General features: G+C 44.5%; 1 protein-coding gene across 4 annotated transcripts in view; it reads left to right on the top strand.

Annotated features, from left to right (window-relative positions):
- Nucleotides 1-20,371, top strand: part of plcg1 (phospholipase C, gamma 1) — a 95,158-nt gene that overhangs the window by 64,657 nt on the left and 10,130 nt on the right. For 2 of the 4 annotated variants that reach the window (XM_084333892.1, XM_084333890.1), the window contains exons 20-29: nt 5,221-5,401; nt 6,570-6,644; nt 8,214-8,317; nt 9,866-9,959; nt 10,324-10,393; nt 12,780-12,943; nt 13,643-13,739; nt 15,288-15,512; nt 18,126-18,274; nt 18,393-18,507. In XM_084333892.1, coding sequence (XP_084190018.1) covers nt 5,221-5,401; nt 6,570-6,644; nt 8,214-8,317; nt 9,866-9,959; nt 10,324-10,393; nt 12,780-12,943; nt 13,643-13,739; nt 15,288-15,512; nt 18,126-18,274; nt 18,393-18,507 — 1,274 coding nt within the window. Of the gene's footprint in view, nt 1-5,220; nt 5,402-6,569; nt 6,645-8,213; nt 8,318-9,865; nt 9,960-10,320; nt 10,394-12,779; nt 12,944-13,642; nt 13,740-15,287; nt 15,513-18,125; nt 18,275-18,392; nt 18,508-20,371 lie in introns of all 4 variants that reach the window. The other 2 variants (XM_084333891.1, XM_084333889.1) reach the window with 1 other exon arrangement.

The following is a 20,371-nucleotide window of genomic DNA, read 5'->3' as shown; positions in this document are numbered from 1 at the left end:
GTATATCTTTGGTACTATTCAGTACCTAAGAACACCTGCTAGGCTAAAATAATTATTACAATTTTTCATTGCTGTGAAGACGGTACAGATATTATCTGTAATCTGTATTAATATCAATCTTTTGACAAAAGGATCTTTGGACCACTGAGCCTTTTGAAAAGCCTAATGACTCAGATGATGATCATAGATGTCAAGTCAAAGATCAGACAGATACTTGGTACAGCAGGTAGATTTGGGTTTAATTCAGTCAAAGCACAGAAGAGTACAAACTAGATTTGTGTTCCGTAGTCACGACCGGCAGTTGAGTCTGGCTTACATGAACTCAAGTTTCAAGTTTCTTTATTAGTTGTCGTACAGAATACTTTTATATAAAATGCTTCTTTCTGTTTTGCTCCAGAGATTGTGCTAGATAAAAATAGATAAGTATAAAAAAAATCAAGTACGTAGACAAAAGTGTTCAATATATACAATGTACAATGCAGAGTAGAAAAGTAACTGAGTTACAATACAATATACTATACAGTACAATGCAGAAATGGGATGAGGTACAATTTGCAGTAAGGTGTAATGAGGTATGGGTTGTAGTGCAAATTATTTGCCAATAAATATAAAGTGTGTTTAGGTGTTCTAAAGTGGGTGCTGCAGTGAGTTGTTTGTTTAAAGTGAGTGTGTGTGCTGTGAGTGCATTTGATGGTTGTTACATAGTGTTATTGTCATTTAGCATTCTGATGGCCTGAGGATAGAAGCTTCTTCTAAGTCTCTCTGTGCTTGCCATGAGACTCCGGTATCGCTTGCCTGACCGCAGCAGTTCAAAGAGGCAGTTGTTTGGGTGGCTGGAGTCTTTGATTATTCTCTTAGCCTTACCCATGCACCGCTTGGATTGGAACTAGAATTCCAGACTCACAAACTGTGTGCATCAAAACCGGGACAGTGCGTTTCTAGTGCTAAAGAAGCGACTAGTCACTAAGGGGGCTTTCTCACTAACCATTCAGGGTCGAATCACAGCCCGATCGCACCCAAATAGGGTGTGTCCGTCCTACTGAGAACGCCCCCCCCCCCCCCCCCCCCCCCCGTCCCTGAGGACGCTGATTCGCTCTAAACCTGGACCGCTGGAATAGGTGGTCTCGGGTGCGCGCCAGTGGGAGCGGGGGGCGTGGTGCAATGCTTGTACCAAAACACGGGAGAGGCTTGCTGTATCAACTTCGAAGAGGGGGGACGTTTTAGACGTGCCACAAAGAAATGGCTAGCCAGTGAAGTATAGAATAGCCATAGGAAGGAGAGGGTAGGAAGTGTTTTTTTTTTTTGTATGGGGTTGCTATTATGTTTTATTCTGTTTTTTATTATGATGATCTATGATGATCTATGTTTTATTATGATGCTCTGTTTTAGTATGTTTTATTATGATGCTCTATGTTTTATGATGTTTGTCCATGTCCAAAATCAGGGACCATGATGGAAATAAGTGCTTGCACTCATGTTTTTATCCCTTGGATGCTGTCTTTTACTCTACAATAAAAATCAATCAATCAATCAAAAAACTTGCTGACACACACAACGTCATTACTGTAATGCTTTCATGCTTGCTTGAATTTTGGGCAGATAAAAACATACAGCAAAAACTTAATACCCACAAAAACGATATTTAGGGGCAATTTGGCGAGTTTGGATCCACGGCTCAGTGGATGAAAACATGAAGCCACGTTACAAGCACAAGACTTCCCTGGCTCTCATTAGGCTTGGCAATTTTTTTGCCATTGCTATGTCTACTATACATTGGTTTCTTGTTCGAATGCATTTATTTCTAGCGTTAGCTTAGCGTTAACCTTGGAAAATGCTCAAAGCGGACTCCACGACACCAGTTCCATTACTATACATTGGTTTCTTGTTTGAATGCATTTATTTCTATAGACCAGTGGTGCCCAACCAGTTGGCCGTGATCGACCGGTAGATCAATGACATGCAATATAATTGATGCGAGCAATGGGCTAATGTTAGCTGCTAACTAGTAATAAATAGGCTAAGCTAACTAGCGTTAGCTTAGCGTTAGCTGCTAACCCTGGAAAACGCTCAAAGCGGACTCCACGACACCAGTTCCATTCGTGAGAAAAGGGGGTGGGTTATATTGACGACGCTTGACAACAGAGGTTCAAATATAACTTCATATTTATTGGTTATTTGTTTCTTTATATCAGCATCCAGTTTCCACCACAGTGTGTTAAAACTCTTCCTGTGTTGACGTTAGAGCGTGACATCATCGCTACGGCAGGTTACACGCTCAAAACGCAAACCGTAAACAAAACCCGGAGCGCACTAAGGGCCCGCGTCCACCTAGCGCATATTTCTCCGTGAAACATGCTGGGAGTGCGCCGGCAGAGCTGGCTTGACGCGCATCTTGTAGATGACAGAAAGAAATCTACAGCCATGCCGCGGTTTTGCACATATTATAGCATATTTGAATAACTTTATTGTATATTAATTATATATATAGTTATTGCCTGACACCACAGTTCGCCCTTTGCTTTTTATTAGCTTTTTAGTAGTGTATTCGTGTAGTTATTATTATTAGTTTTGTCACGAATCTCAATGGTCTGTGGGAGACAGCCAGACAGGCAGGCAGCTCCGGTGTCAGGTTACAAACAGAGTGGTAGATGACTGGCTGTGATTGGTTGTTTGAATATGCGCTCGGCGCACCGCTCTAGAAAAGTTCAGCCAGTTTCAACTCTCTGGCTTGTGCGGCCGCATAAAGGCGCTGAAAAAAGAAGCCGACGGCAGCGCACTTCCTAGAGGCGGCCGCATGGGGCCGCATGCGCTCCCTCCCCATTGTAATACATTGAAAACAGACGCGTGCGGTCCTAAATATGTGCTAGGTGGACGCGGGCCCTAAGACTGCAGTGTGTACACAAACTAGAGGGGGGAGAGGGAGGGGGGAAGTTCGCACCCAAGGACGGAGCGAGGATGGAGCGGAGCTGATTCGACCCCGAATGGCAGTGAGAAAGCCCCCTAAGGCTGTCCCTGAAGCCTGTTTTTCGGATTCGAACTTCGTCAGGGTTTTTCGAACAGACATTCGAACATTCGTTTTTAATTTAAAAAAAAATAAAGATTTTTTTAATAAATATCCTCAAACTAAATCCTCAATTTCAATAAAGTGATTAATCTGATTAAATGAGTCTTTTTCTTTTTTATTAAATCAACTTTCCAGCCCCAGACCCAGCCCAGGCAGAATCCCCATCCCAACTAAATCAATTAAATCAACTTTCTTTAATGAAAATAACTCATCACTTTTAATACTATAATATTAGTGTAGCCTAATCTTTATCTGCAACTGTGAATAAAACCCCCATTGGTTTAAACGGAATGAATAGAAAAAAATATTTTTAAAAATAAAATAAAGAATTGAATAAAAATGTGTTGATTTAGAATTCGAATGCCAACGTAACGAACGTTCGAACGTTTGGGCTCAGCCCTACTAGTCACGGACGAGGTGGCTCATGACCTGTGAGGTTCCTGAACACTTAGCCCTACTAGTCACGGACGAGGTGGCTCATGACCTGTGAGGTTCCTGAACACTCAGCCCTACTAGTCACGGACGAGGTGGCTCATGACCTGTGAGGTTCCTGAACACTTAGCCCTACTAGTCACGGACGAGGTGGCTCATGACCTGTGAGGTTCCTGAACACTTAGCCCTACTAGTCACGGACGAGGTGGCTCATGACCTGTGAGGTTCCTGAACACTCAGCCCTACTAGTCACGGACGAGGTGGCTCATGACCTGTGAGGTTCCTGAACACTTAGCCCTACTAGTCACGGACGAGGTGGCTCATGACCTGTGGGGTTCCTGAACACTCAGCCCTACTAGTCACGGACGAGGTGGCTCATGACCTGTGAGGTTCCTGAACACTCAGCCCTACTAGTCACGGACGAGGTGGCTCATGACCTGTGAGGTTCCTGAACACTTAGCCCTACTAGTCACGGACGAGGTGGCTCATGACCTGTGAGGTTCCTGAACACTTAGCCCTACTAGTCACGGACGAGGTGGCTCATGACCTGTGAGGTTCCTGAACACTTAGCCCTACTAGTCACGGACGAGGTGGCTCATGACCTGTGAGGTTCCTGAACACTTCGCCCTACTAGTCACGGACGAGGTGGCTCATGACCTGTGAGGTTCCTGAACACTTAGCCCTACTAGTCACGGACGAGGTGGCTCATGACCTGTGAGGTTCCTGAACACTTCGCCCTACTAGTCACGGACGAGGTGGCTCATGACCTGTGAGGTTCCTGAACACTTCGCCCTACTAGTCACGGACGAGGTGGCTCATGACCTGTGAGGTTCCTGAACACTCAGCCCTACTAGTCACGGACGAGGTGGCTCCTGACCTGTGAGGTTCCTGAACACTTAGCCCTACTAGTCACGGACGAGGTGGCTCATGACCTGTGAGGTTCCTGAACACTCAGCCCTACTAGTCACGGACGAGGTGGCTCATGACCTGTGAGGTTCCTGAACACTTCCTGCGCTGATGTGATGAAGCCTGACAGATGGGTTTAGTGTATTACGATCCACAATTAGCTACAGCATTGCAGTAGCTTCTTCCTGGGGTCCACAAAAAAACGTACATTGTGGCTATGCAACATAATACTTGCATCATGACATTACCAGTAAACAGGACAAAAGGTCTAGTACACACACACACACACACACACACACACACACACACACATAATACTTGCATCATAATATATAATCGGGACAAAGGACTAGAGACTTGGACTAGTACACACACACACACACACACACAAGACGAGCGCCAATATTCAATAATCCTATATACAATAATCAAAGAATACTTAACTGTACACAACTATATGCCCACACATTTGTTCATACACACCTAGTTTAACATATAACTAAATTGATGTTGATACATAAGGATGTTGTTACAATGCATAGTCCCAATACAGAGTATTTGACCTCGTAATTGTAACTCACTTTTACAATCTCATTTGAAAAGCATAAAAAAAAATACTTTCATACATGTCAATGGTTTCTACATCTGTTCAAATATCTCTTGTCAAAAGATGCAGTTTTAATTAAAAAAAATGTACTGTATTTTACTGTTTTCTTGTGACCATGTGTGGAGTCCGACGTGTTTCCATTATTGTTGACCACCTCCCTGTGTGTGTGTGTGTGTGTGTGTGTGTGTGTGTGTGTGTGTTCTCTCTCCAGGGCTGAGGGGAAGATCAAGCACTGTCGCGTGCAGCAGGAGGGGCAGACGGTGGTGCTGGGGACGGACGAGTTCGACAGCCTGGTGGATCTCATCAGCTACTATGAGAAACACCCGCTGTACCGCAAGATGAAGCTGCGCTACCCCATCAACGAGGACACACTGGAGAAGATAGGCACCGCTGTGAGTGTTCTCGTACCGTGTCCGTGTGATGCTACCTGTGATTTAGTGGTGTGGCGATCTCACTACCTGTGATTTAGTGGTGTGGCGATCTCACTACCTGTGATTTAGTGGTGTGATGATCTCACTACCTGTGATTTAGTGGTGTGATGATCTCACTACCTGTGATTTAGTGGTGTGATGATCTCACTACCTGTGATTTAGTGGTGTGATGATCTCACTACCTGTGATTTAGTGGTGTGATGATCTCACTACCTGTGATTTAGTGGTGTGATGATCTCACTACCTGTGATTTAGTGGTGTGGCGATCTCACTACCTGTGATTTAGTGGTGTGATGATCTCACTACCTGTGATTTAGTGGTGTGGCGATCTCACTACCTGTGATTTAGTGGTGTGATGATCTCACTACCTGTGATTTAGTGGTGTGATGATCTCACTACCTGTGATTTAGTGGTGTGGCGATCTCACTACCTGTGATTTAGTGGTGTGGCGATCTCACTACCTGTGATTTAGTGGTGTGGCGATCTCACTACCTGTGATTTAGTGGTGTGGCGATCTCACTACCTGTGATTTAGTGGTGTGATGATCTCACTACCTGTGATTTAGTGGTGTGACGATCTCAGTTGAAAATGTTAAATAAATAACTTTTAGTGTATCAAAATCTCAAACTATATCATCTATTCTCCTCTCGCTCTCTTCCCTTGGTCTCATGTTCTTCTCTGTTTAACAAGTGGGGTGGCGTGGCTACTGCTGTTAGCATAACTTTTAAGGCTCATTGTTTACGTTAACAAGATCTTTCACAGAGCTCATGTAGATGCGTAGTGCCGGGAGATCATTCACAAGCCTCAACCGCTCTTTTTGTGGAACAGTATCTTGTCCGAATTGCTAAAGTAAAACAAATATTAAAAAAAAAAAAAAAAAAAAAAAAAAAAAAGTATTTCGGGGAATATTATTAGAAAATTACACGGTTTTGGTTTGAAATTATACTTTACAATACCATGCCAGGCAATGTGATGAACATCTATTGGATTAATATGTAATATGTGGTTCTCCATACGGGATGTTGATTCAAGATATAAAGTCAATGTTGAAAACAATTCCTTGTGAGTATCGTGATAATTTCCTAATTATCAGCAGTATGTAATGTTTGCATGTGTTGTTATCCCACAGGAGCCAGACTACGGGTCCCTGTATGCGTGTAACCCTGGCTTCTATGTAGAACCCAATCAAATGCCTACATTCAAGGTGAGTCGTCACTATGGAAGGGCTTCAGATAAGATAAGATATTCCTTTATTGATCCCCGTCGGGCGTCATAGCAGCATGGGGGAGGGGAGTTACAGGTATGGGCAGCGTCTATACTTCCCACAAGCAAGTTGTCCTTCCGCGTTGCTCTGATTGGCCACTGACCTACGGTTCGTGCGTTTTGCGAATCTGATTGGCCACTGACGTTTCTGGTCATGTGACATGTGCGCCCAATCGCATGACGAGCAGTGTCTTAGCCCATTTCCGCGTGGAACAGCCTGCAAACTACCTAACGCCTAGTTTATCACTGGTTAAGCTTAGGCGACTCTTTCGCAGTTGGTTAAGGTTAGAGTTTGGAATCAGGGCTGGCGTTCTATCGCCATGCTCCAAGACAAACTCTAACCTTAACCAACTTCGAAAGAGCGCCTAAGCTTAACCGTCCAAAGAACTTGCCGTCACACGATTGGGCGCACATGTCACATGACCAGAAACGTGCGTGGCCAATCAGAGCAACGCGGAAGGACAACTTGCTTGTGGGAAGTATAGAGGCGTATGGGCAGGGTAATGGTAGAAGATATAAATATAGGCAATAAAACTATAGTAAAGATAAAAAATAAGCAGTGTAAACAATATAATTAACTCTGAATATAAGAATATGAGCAAGTGAACGGTGTAATCAAAGGTGCAGATGAGGGTCTGTATATATGCATCAGTTATATTATACCTTACAATAAATATCAGCAATAAACACTTTCTCCAGGATAGCGGCCTACTTCCTTCTCATCCTCCTACGTGTGTGTGTGTGTGTGTGTGTGTGTGTGTGTGTTTCAACTCCAATCCTTATGAATGCTTTTCTATCTGCAATTCATAGTGAAAACAGTGACTGTAAGACCAGAGTTGTGTGTGTGTGCGTCCTCTGCTGTGTGTCCTAACCTTCCGTCTTGTCTCCACTGTGTGCGTGTCCTAACAGTCTGTCTCGTGTACATTGTGTGTCCTAACCATCTGTCCCGTGTACTGTGTGTCCTAACCATCTGTCCCGTGTACTGTGTGTCCTAACCATCTGTCTCGTGTACTGTGTGTGTCCTAACAGTCTGTCTTGTGTACTGTGTGTGTGTCCTAACAGTCTGTCTTGTGTACTGTGTGTGTGTCCTAACAGTCTGTCTTGTGTACTGTGTGTCCTAACTGTCTGTCTTGTGTACAGTGTGTGTCCTAACAGTCTGTCTTGTGTACTGTGTGTGTGTCCTAACAGTCTGTCTCGTGTACAGTGTGTCCTAACAGTCTGTCTCGTGTACAGTGTGTGTACTGTGTGTGTGTCCTAACCGTCTGTCTCGTGTACAGTGTGTGTCCTAACCGTCTCGTGTACAGTGTGTGTCCTAACCGTCTGTCTCGTGTACAGTGTGTCCTAACCGTCTGTCTCGTGTACAGTGTGTGTCCTCCTAACCGTCTGTCTCGTCTCCACAGTGTACAGTGTGTGTGTGTCCTAACCGCCTGTCTCGTCTCTACAGTGTGTCCTAACCGCCTGTCTCGTCTCTACAGTGTGTGTGTCCTAACCGCCTGTCTCGTCTCCACAGTGTACAGTGAGGGCCATGTATGAGTATAAAGCCCAGAGGGACGATGAGCTCTCCTTCACCAGAAACGCCATCATCTCCAACGTGGACAAACAGGAAGGTGGATGGTGAGTGAGTGACAGGCAGCACAGTAGTTTAGGACCAATCGCAAGCCCCAGACTACTGGTTCAGAATATAATTGTGGGCGGGGGCTTATCTGAAAATACTCCTGCTGCACCGATTGCATCTACTGAGCAGTAGGGTTGTTTAGTATAAGTCAGAGATGGTTCAGAAGGGAGGTTAATCGAGTCGCTTTCGCTTCCTGCACTGCGTCAGGTGGGTTCACGTCAGGAGTGGCATTGGCTGAGACTGGCACAGGTTCCATTCACACAACATTCATGAGAGATGTAGAGGATTTGACCGACGGTAGCAAATCTCTGTACCATAGATGTGAAGATATTGGACTGTCTCTCTTGCAAGTTCTCTGACCTGTAGATGCAGCTCAAGACGAGCTCGAAACTTCCATCTTAACGACGGCTCCGCGGGTAGAAGCTCCGCCCACTTAAGAGACGGGAACCATTCCGTTTTTTTATCCCATTGGCACAGCTTGAAATGTGTCATATTTAGGTGTACCATAAATATCATATGTATTATCTTATGAGTAGGCTAGCTCTGGAGGCATCCCTACCCCCCCACTGATGTCAGTGCCATTTAAATGCTAGCATGTTATCCTTTTAATGATAAAACGCAAGGTAAATAACAGCAGGTAATGTTACCCATGATGCTGTGCAATGTTGAATCATGTTAAGATTAGCGTTCTGGAAAGTGCTACTACTATGCACTGCTATGCACTCAAGACTGTAGCATTCATGTTTGACACTGTTTGACGAACCATGTTAAGATAAGATGAGATATTCCTTTATTGATCCCCTTGGGGAAATTCAGGCATCATAGCAGCATGGGGGATGTAAACAAGCAGTGTAAACAAATAAGTCAATATAATTTACTATCTAACTACCGGTAACTGAAATATACAGTATTCACAGTATCACATAAGGTGCAGTATGCATAAAGTAGTGTTATAATTTACTATCTAACTAACTGAAATATACAGTATTCACAGTATCACATAAGGTGCAGTATGCATAAGGTAGTGTTATAATTTACTATCTAACTAACTGAAAGAAATATACAGTATTCTGACCCTTAGCTACTGTAGTTACTGACCCTTAGCCGCCAGAGTTGTACCCTTCCTGCTGACTGTGGATATAAGCGTCAGGTAAATGTAATGTAAATGTAAGCACCATGTTTAGGCTCCACTACCTGCACACAGTAGTATACAGAATGTATTTAAAGCCGGGCAATTGCTCAATGCATTTAGCCTGGCATATTATGTGAATAGAAATGGGTCTTGTTTTTGTGCACAGCAGATGCTGTTTAGTCGCAGTTTGACACAGTCTCTCTCTCTGTATCTGTCTCTCTCTCTGTATCTGTCTCTCTCTCTGTCTGTCTGTCCATCTCTCTCTGTCGGTCTCCGTCTCTCTCTCTCTCCGTCTCTTTCTCCGTCTCCATCTCTCCTCTCTATCTCTCTTTCTCCGTCTCCGTCTCTCTCTCTCTGTCTCTGACTCTCTCGCTCTCTCTCTCTCTCTCTCTCTCTCTCTCTCTCTCTCCGTCAGGTGGAAGGGTGACTGTGGAGGGAAGAAACAGCTGTGGTTTCCTGCCAACTACGTGGAGGAGATCAGTCCGTCGGTGGTGGAGCCTGACAGATCGGTGAGAATCGATGTCACTCAGCGAGTGGGACGGAAATCTAGAAGACCAGTCGAGCGTTTACAGTGTGTTCAGTAAACGATGGATAGACTTGGACCAGTCTTTTTTTTTTTTTATCTTATCATGAAGGCTCATTATCCGACATGTTGACAGTCACTCCTGAGATCAAGCTAGTGCAAAAACTAGAGCTCAATTACCAGCATTTGGGTAGTAAGCCGTTCCTGGTCCCGTCTATTGCTGATGACTCGCTATCAAAGGGTGTAATATACATGACATGGAACTAGTCTCTCATGCTGTTTCTCTTCCCTCTGCCCCCCCCCCCCGCCACCCCTCCTCTCTGCGTGTCCTCGTTCCCTTTATCCAGCAGGAGATGACCGAGAACAGCCCTCTGGGAGATCTGCTGAGAGGAAGCGTCAACGTGTCTTCCTGTCAGATTGGTGAGTGACCCCGCCCCTTCCTGCTCGGTGCCGCGGCGCTATAGGGAGGTGTAGACTGACGTCACTTTAGTTTCCCGCACGGTCCCCCGTATATAGGGATTTATCATTGGGAAAATGTATTATCGGCTATTGTTTTTTAATTTTTATTTTTTTACACCGGAAATACGTTTATTTTGTACATTATCTTTTTTAAATTTTTTATATTTTTTTTTATTATCCCCCCCCCCTCCTTTTTCCCGATTTTTCTCCCATCCCACTGTTAGTCGTTATGCCAATTCCCAACCCCCTTCCTGGTTGTTGCGCACTCCCCCCTACTGTTGGTCCGAGAGGCCGGAGACTGTCACATGCTTTCCTCCGACGCATGTGCAGCCAGCCGGCAGCCAGCCTGGCCGCGCAGATTCTCACCGGGAGTGTGTAACGTGTGGAAGGTCACACTACCTCCCTCCAGATCCTACCCTCGCTGTGCAGGCGCCCTGACCGAACTGTAGGGGTCGCTGTCCACAACGCCCAGGACCCACCCATCAGCTTTCCCACCCCTAACACTGCCAATTGTGTTAGTATGAACGACCAGCCAAGCTGATAGCAACGCCGAGAGCTGGATTCGAACCCAGCGTCTCCAGCGTTGATGGCGAGCGCCTTGCCCACTACACCACCTAGCCGCCCCATTTTGTACATTATCTAACGTTAACACGAACCTAAACTAACTTTAGGTTAGTTTAGGTTCGTTTTTATTTTTTTTTATTATTATTTTTTGCACAAATCTCTCCAATATTCAAAACATCTCTTTCCACATCATCATATGCAATTTCCAGGATTTGCCTTTTTCTTTTTTTGTAAGAACATACAAAACATGTAAAGGACTTATTATCGGCTATTGTAATAATTCTGTCTCATGAACATTGGCACACTTTCCATTTTTGCACAAAATGAGTTCCCTTCTATCACAACATTATTGTTTAGGCATTTTTGGTTGAAATAAAGTTAGTTATAAAAGGTTGTTTAATTTGTCGTAAAAAAATAACTACACTTACCAGTAGAACGCCTGTCGTTCAGTGCTGTCGCCTAATGCAGCCAGGAGTCTACGCTGTGGTGACGTCAGTCAGCAGCGCCAAAGTGAAGTGTAGTTCCTCGGTGAACGAAAACATAAACTTTGTTATTTTGCTACCTTTGTGATTAATTGCACATTTTCTCATGTTGAGCTATAGATTGTGGATGCATACACACAGAAAGGTACACCATGCCAATGTTCATGCTTTATTTGTTTTAAACGAGACGATTTAATAATAATGCAGGACCTGCTCAGAGGTCTTTAATTGGCATTGGCTATTATCCACAACACACACACACCGGAACACACACGCATGCATTTAGAAATGTGTCCATTGGAAATACATTGCAATTTCAAGCGAGGTGGACCGGCCGGAAAACAACAATGACGTAACCACTGCACCTCCCTATTGAGCACGCGGTCACCGTGCCTCGGGGCCAACGGAGGCGCTCACACGGACGTGCACACAAGCTCATCCTCTGTCCTCCTTTTTAGAGCTGACCGAAGAAATGGGACAGCGCCTCCCTCTACTATGACTGATCTCTCCTGTTCTATTTCCATTTGTTTATTCTATTTTTTATTGTTCCTCTCGTCGCTCTCTTGGCTGTGTGTCGACACCGTCCATGAGCTCAATAAATGAGTGTCACTATTGGCAAGGTGCTACCATGCAACACTCTGGCCCCCGCATACTAAAGCAGGAGTTTTACCTGCCGTGAACCTGTCTCGCTACCTCTGGCTGGCTCTCTGGCTCCATCTAGTGGTGGAGTTGGGTACAGCCAATTGTATTATCTCCGTTTATGCCTTACACGTACACCTCTATCCCACTCTATGCATTGCATTCCTCTAAGCCGTTCACTCACTATTTCTCGCTGTCTCTCTCCTTGTAGCGAGACGATAAGATTGGCATCATCCTCTTCATCCTGCTTTTCAGTCATCTCTCTCACCCTAAATCACCCTGTTTGATTCCCTTCTTTCAAACTAAGCGTTTGCCATAACAGCCTAACTCTCTTTCTTTCTCTCTCTCACCCTCCCTCACTCTCTCTATCTTTCTCTCTCTCACCCTCCCTCTCTCTCACCCTCCCTACCTCCATAACTCTCTCTCTCACCCTCCCTCTCTCACCCTCCCTACCTCCATAACTCTCTCTCTCACCCTCCCTCTCTCTCTTTCTCTCTCACCCCTCTCTCTCTCACCCACCCTCCCTAACTCTCCTCTTTCTCTCTCACCCTCCCTCCCTAACTCTCTCTCTCACCCTCCCTCTTTCTCTCTCTCTTTCTCCCTCTCTCTCTCGCTCTCTCTCTCTCTCTCTCTCCCCCCTAACTATCTCTCTCTCTCTTTAGTGGAGCGTCCGGATGGGAAGGGCAGCAGGCCCCACGTCTTCTCCCTGGTGCCGGCCACGTCTCCGCGGGCGAGCCAGGTGTTGGACATCGCCGCCAGCAGCCAGGAGGAGCTGAAGGAGTGGGTCCAGAAGATCCGTGAGGTCACCATGACCTCTGAGGCCAAGGTACACCTAACACAGTCACTCACCATGGCCTCTGAGGCCAAGGTTCACCTAACACAGTCACCATGACCTCTGAGGCCAAGGTACACCTAACACAGTCACCATGACCTCTGGGGCCAAGGTACACCTAACACAGTCACCATGACCTCTGGGGCCAAGGTACACCTAACACAGTCACTCACCATGGCCTCTGAGGCCAAGGTACACCTAACACAGTCACCATGACCTCTGAGGCCAAGGTACACCTAACACAGTCACCATGACCTCTGAGGCCAAGGTACACCTAACACAGTCACCATGACCTCTGAGGAGGTACACCTAACAGTCACCATGACCTCTGATGCCAAGGTACACCTAACACAGTCACCATGACCTCTGAGGAGGTACACCTAACACAGTCACCATGACCTCTGAGGAGGTACACCTAACAGTCACCATGACCTCTGAGGAGGTACACCTAACAGTCACCATGACCTCTGAGGAGGTACACCTAACACAGTCACCATGACCTCTGAGGCCAAGGTTCACCTAACACAGGGGGAGGGCTGGTGTGTGTGTCTGTATGTTAAGCTGTGTGTGTGTCTTACTGTTGTGTATTAAGATGTGTGTTTTACTGTTGTGTATTTAGATGCGTGTCTTGCTGTTGTGTGTTAAACTGTTTATCTTACTGTTGTGTGTTAATCTGTGTGTCTCTGTGTTCAGCTGGAGGAGGGTAAGATGATGGAGAGAAGGAAGAGGATCGCTCTGGAGTTGTCTGACCTGGTCATCTACTGTCGGCCAGTGCCTTTCGATGAAGACAGTAAGGATCCTACACACGGACACCCGTTAGACAAAGTCATGGATTAACACACGCACAACTAGAAGTGTGCCGTCTTCATCGTTTCTCAAATATTCTTTTTTATTTATTTTATTTTATTTGGACGGGACAATGCAAAATTAATGAACACTGTGGAGTGTAAAAATTGCCGGATTTAGCATGAGGCTAATTTCCATCCGTTGTCCCCAAACATAAAAACAGGACTCGGGACTCATAGAAACAGTAAGAAAATGTCAAAATTGGATTTATGTGGAAGACCAATCTAGTGTGGGAAGAGATTAATCGGTATGTCTGCTCAGGGGTCGGTCACTGTCATTTCATTTACTGTAATTTTAATAGTTGCTATATATATTGTCTCGGCCAAGCCGACAATAACAAACATATTAGCATTAGTCTTAGGCTAACGGATGCTAAAACTACTTGTGTCTGGCGGATCCCTCCGTAAACCGCTGCTCAGCAAAGGCTAGCGGTAGCCTCATAATGCTATTGAACAACACTAGCTACTTTACCACTACCCCTTGCTAGTTCCTGGCTGTGCTATGCGACTTTAGTGCTAGTTATTAGCAGCGATAGCTCTATGTAATGTTAGCCAGCCGGAACCAGCAGCGTGCTACTACCTCCATGGTAAAAATAGTATTAGGTGGGTTAGCGCTACCCACGTTAGCCTTCGCTGGACATCGGTTTCACTGAACCGTGAATCGTGGATGGCAAGAATGCTCCGTCATTCACTCTGGCCTGTGAAGTGAATGCAGGGTTACGTTCAGTCTGAAAAGGTTTTGTCTGGCGCTTAGCAACCGTTGTTATGGTGTGATTGAAGGGTCAAGAAGATGAGACTGTGCTTGGATTGCTCCGTTGCTCCAGGGTCACCGCTCTGCAGCCAAGCCTGCTCCCTGACCTCTGATATGTTACCCCTGACCTCTCTGATGTGTGACGATACAGATTCCAATTACTGTGTATATTGTGTTACATGGCTCTCTCTCTCTCTCTCTCTCACTCTCACTTGCTTGCACACACACACACACACACACACACACACACACGCATGAACCAGATAATAATGATGATAATAAACTTAATTTGTATAGCACCTTACAAGCCATACAAGAATTGCAGCCCAAAGTGCTTCACAGTAATCACTAGTAGACACAAAATAGACATAGACATAAAATGAGCCTAAAATTGGCATAATTATAGACTGGCGTCTATAAGGAGAATTCATATTAAAACCTCCCAACATTTTGTTAATAGATTTCTGTCATTAGAATCTATGGAGAGGAGAACAAAAAAAGATTGTTATAGTCTATAAAGATAATTGTAATAGATTTAGAATCAATAGTCTATAAAAAATTATTTTAATAGATTTTGAATCATTATAATCTTTTTTATAGATTTCTTATCGATTATGATCCATTTCTGAGATTAAAATCTATAAAAATACTATTAGCAGGTTTCTGACATAGAACGAGTATAAAAATAGACTAATATAAGCGCAGTGGAAAAATGGTAACGTCCTTCCCTCGTCTCCCGTAGAGATCGGCACGGAGCGGGCCTGTTTCCGAGACATGTCGTCCTTCCCAGAGACCAAGGCGGAGAAGTACGTTAACAAGATCAAAGGGAAGAGGTTCCTGCAGTACAACCGGCTGCAGCTGTCCAGGATCTACCCCCGGGGCCAGAGGCTGGACTCCTCCAACTACGACCCCCTGCCCATGTGGCTCTGTGGCTCCCAGCTGGTGGCCCTCAACTTCCAGACCGCAGGTACACGTCTGTCACACCACGACACGCTTCCGTTTTCAAATGAGACAACATCCACTGTCAAAATAGTGAGAGAAAAAGAGCACAGAAAAGGCCAAAAATAGGGCGGCTACGTGGTGCAGTGGGCAAGGCGCTCACCACGAATACTGGAGACGCTGGGTTCGCCTGTTCGAGCCCAGCGCTCCACATTGCTTTCAGTTTAGCTGGTCGTCCGTACTAATACACATTGGCAGTATTAGGGGGTGGGAAACTGATGGGTGGGGATCGGGTGTTGTGGACAGCGACTCCTACAGGTCGGTTGGTGCGCCTGCGCAGTAGAATCAGGAAGCAATGGGGGCGGCGCCCCTCCAAAGCCCAGACCCCTGACGCTGAAAGATCGTGCCGTGCAGGTGATAAGATGCGACTGCTGTTACCTTGAGTATCGGAGGGGACTCGTGCTATGTATGACTTAGTCCACATTGCAGCCGGCTTGTGGGAGGCAAGAAACGGTGTTCGAGACAGGGGAGGGTTGAATTGGATGATACGAGATTGGGATGGGAGAAAAATAGAAAATGGGAGAAAAAGTGGATAAAAAAAAGAAAAGGCCAAACATATTTAATATATTTAGATTCGATTAAAATGTATTGTCATCATACAGTACAGTACAACGAATAAGTTTGGCATCCAACCAGAGTGCAAATGTAACAGTAAAGTGCAACAGCAATATACAATGTACAGGTGATTAAACTGGGTACAAAATATACAAATTAGGGTGCCAGGGTGGCGCACCATGTAACGCACTGCGGTGCTACGCCATCGACCCGGGTTCGTCTCCCGAACCCGACGTACATTTGCCGCATGTCTTTCCCCCCATGTCTTCTCCCGACCTTCCTCTCTGCTCTGTCGGTCATGTCTGACCTGGAAAAACCTGTAAAAATGCTAAAAATAAATCATAAAAAAAAAGTTATTACAAATTGGTACTATTGTAGTGCTAACCAGATGTATGTACAGAGTTGTAGTATAATATGTACAGTGATGCAGGTAGTAGTCATACTGGCCAGCAGCGTAACTAGTAATGTATATATTTAAAAGTACAAGCGAGTGGATTAAGCGCATCAAAGGGATGGAACACGGTAACTGTCTCAAGATGCAGTCTAGACAGGCGACACGTTTCAAGGTAAAACTCATTAGCACCCAAGGAAGAGCTTTAGGCAGTGGTGGAAGAGGTACACAGTTCCTTTACTTAAGTAAAAGTAGAAATACCCAGATAAATGAGTACTCTGGTGAAAGTCCTCCATTCAAAACTCTACTAGTAGTAAAAGTAGTAATAAAGTATTCTATATTGAATGTACTTAAGTATCTAAAGTAGAAGTACACATTCTATGTGATGTTTGTGTATTCCAGTACTTGGGAGCATTCAACCCTCGATCCATTGACCTCTAAAGGTTGTCTTAAACTGATTAAGTGGTATGTGGTCCAGTTATACTGCTCTGATTAAAGGTTATGTTAAAGTGGTATGTGGTCCAGTTATGCTGCTCTGATTAAAGCTTACCGGTATGTTAAAGTGGTATTTGAGGGGGGGCAGGTGGCGCACGGAGATTACGTTCGTCACCAACACCGGGAGACACTAGGATTCGCCTGTTCGAATCCAGCTCCCGGCGTTGCTATCAGCTTGGCTGGCCTCTCACACTGATACAATTGGCTGTATCAGGGGGTGGGAAAAGCTGAAGGGTGGGTCCTGGGCGTTGTGGACAGCGACCCCTACAGTTCGGTCGGGGCGCCTGCTCAGCGAGGGTTGGAACTGAGAAGAGATAGTGTGGCCTCCCACACGCTACACTCTCCCCGGTGAGAACCTGCACGGCCAGGTTGGCCTGCCCCAGGCTGCACATGCGTCGGAGGAAAGCATGTGACAGTCTCCGGTCTCCCGGACCAACAGTAGGGGAAAGTATGCAACAACCAGGAAGGGTGGGATGGGAGAAAAATCGGGAAAAAGGAGGGGAAGAAAGATAAAAAAAAATAAAAAGTGGTATTTGGTCCAGTTATGCTGTTCTGATTATGTCCTTTTGAAGTTGGCAAGCTTGAGATTTGACAGATTTTTGCCATGTTTTCTATGCAAAATCGTTTTCTTCAAAGTAAGTAACTGATGGCTTCAGATAAATGTAGTAGAGTAAAAATACAAACGGTACTTGAGTAAAAATACTTTTCTGGGTGAGGTAAATTTGTTATAAGTAAAATTGGATTCTGGATTCAATACATGCATAGATGTGATTCTAGTTGCTGTTTTAAGTTACCTTTGCTATTTGACTGTGGTAAATTCTCGGGTCTCAAGAAAAAGATCACACTGAATCAAATGTAAACCTTGAGTACGATAATTTTTCAGTTTAGTCACTCGATATGAAACATAAATGCAATAATTTGATCAGAAATATGTTACTGGAAGTCTTCTGCAATAACCTTTTTTGAATTTTTATGAATTGATTTTGAATCAGTAGAGATGGAATCGTGATTTGTGAACTTTTAAGTTGAGTTTCTCTCTCTTTTCTTCTCCTGGTGCTCTCTCTCGGTCTGTCTGTCTCGCTGTCTCTGTCTCTCTCTCTGTCTTTCTCTCTGTCTCTGTCTCTCTCTCGGTGGCTGCAGACAAGCCGATGCAGATGAACCAGGCCTTGTTCATGATGAATGGGAGGAGTGGCTACGTGCTCCAGCCACCCATCATGAGGGACGAGGCCTTTGACCCCTTCGACAGAAACACACTCCGGGGCCTGGAGCCAGTCACTCTGCAGATAGAGGTGTGTGTTTGGTGGCTTTTGTCATGTGTACGTACATTCATAGTCCCATCTCTGCTTGGGAGTGTCTGGTACAAATGAGCGGGATGTGCTAAAGGTGTAGTATCTCTCCCTCCCTCAGGTGCTGGGCGCCCGCCACCTGCCCAAACACGGCCGTGGCATCGTGTGCCCGCTGATTGAGATCGAGGTGTGCGGTGCCGAGTATGACAGCACCAAGCAGAAGACTGACTCTGAAGGTGTGAACTGGACTAATTCTACTTCCCAGAGTAGTGATAGTATAGTAGTAGTAATAGTAGTGGCAGTAGTGGTAGTACTAATAGTAGTATAGTGTAGTAATAGTAGTGGCAGTAGTAGTAGTAGTATAGTGTAGTAATAGTAGTAGTAGTAATAGTAGTGGCAGTAGTGGTAGTACTAATAGTAGTAGTAGTAGTAATAATAGTAGTGGCAGTAGTAGTAATAATAGTACTAGTAGTATAGTGTAGTAATAATAGTGGCAGTAGTAATAATAGTAGTGGCAGTAGTGGTAGTACTAATAGTAGTATAGTGTAGTAATAATAGTAGTGGCAGTAGTAGTAATAATAGTACTAGTAGTATAGTGTAGTAATAATAGTGGCGGTAGTGGTAGTACTAATAGTAGTATAGTGTAGTAATAGTAGTAGTAATAATAGTAGTGGCAGTAGTAGTAATAATAGTAGTAGTATAGTGTAGTAATAATAGTAGTAATAATACTAGTGGCAGTAGTAGTAATAATAGTGGCAGTAGTAGTAATAATAGTGGCAGTAGTAGTAGTGATAATAGTAGTGGCAGTAGTAGTAGTGTAGTAATAATAGTAGTGGCAATAGTAGTAATAATAGTGGCAGTAGTAGTAGTAATAATAGTAGTGGCAGTAGTATGCCGGCAGCAAAAGTGCACTGTGCCAAACGGTAGGGAGAGGATGTTTCTGAACAGTTTGTTGGCTACATCAATACCATGTCATTTCCTGTCCTGTCCTAGAAAAACAGGAAGTTGAACAAACAAGGAAACAGCGTGGGAATGTTTTGGGACAACATTCCATAGTACACAGACCTTGTTTCATAACTGCTTCTGTAACATTTCACAGCCACCAAACCTCCATCCCGAATGAGGGATAATACATCCATGGTTTAATAATAACATTTGACCACCGCATTGTCCCGAATGTAAGACGCCGTAAATTACACCTGAAGAAGGGAGGTTGTCTTATTTGCAATGTAGAGATTGTAGGTGTTGCAGTAAAGAAAGTTTGACATTTTGCAATATTTATCAGGGTTGGGTACCGTTCACATTTGGTACCTGTGAATCGATACCGGTACCAAACGGTACCTTTTTTCTGTACTTTAGTCTCAAAAAAAATGTTCTACCTACCTCCAGTTGTAAAAAAAAAATAATAATAATAAAATAATGTGTCCAAACTTCTAATTATTTATTATCATTTAGAACAATTTGTTATAATATTGCAGCGAGCGTTGTCTGCATCTAGCTTTGTAAAGTGTAACCACACTTGCAACCGCTTTCGGCTTGCCATTGCACCGACGTCTTTGTTGTTGTTGAATCAAGTAAAATCCTAGGTAAGCGTGTATTGTGCATGTGAATGTTGACGTCAACGTGCAGCACACTTAATAGGTTTCGTTTCGCGTTTATTTATCATTTTTATTACCGAAATGTGGCATCGGTGGATCTCACGTGAATCGGTACTCGGTAGACCGACGTGATTCGGTCGATACCCTTAAAAGTACCGGATTCGGTACTCATCCCTAATATTTATCCCCTTTCCCAGTAAGCTACTATGGCAGGTTTGATACCGAAGGATTCCTTGTAATCTCAGGATTCATTTAATGTCACTGGCTTCATGCTAGTTTTAAAAGCTGAGCCCGTTATGGCCTTCAAGAAATGGTGATGTTAATGTCAGATGATCCACTGGGTAACCATGGATTACAGAGAGTAGGGCCAAGTTCAAGGTCAGGACTGAGTAGGAGTTATACTTCCAACTCTTAAGTTCATGGTGATCAATGAGGCAGTCACATTGAAACATAACTTATGGTCCTATTTTAACTATTTAAACTTTGAGATATAAATTGTTAG

This window comes from Notolepis coatsorum (assembly GCF_963971535.1).
Source record: "Notolepis coatsorum genome assembly, chromosome: 17".
NCBI lineage: Eukaryota > Metazoa > Chordata > Actinopteri > Aulopiformes > Paralepididae > Notolepis > Notolepis coatsorum.
This window is presented reverse-complemented; position numbering and strand designations above follow the sequence as displayed.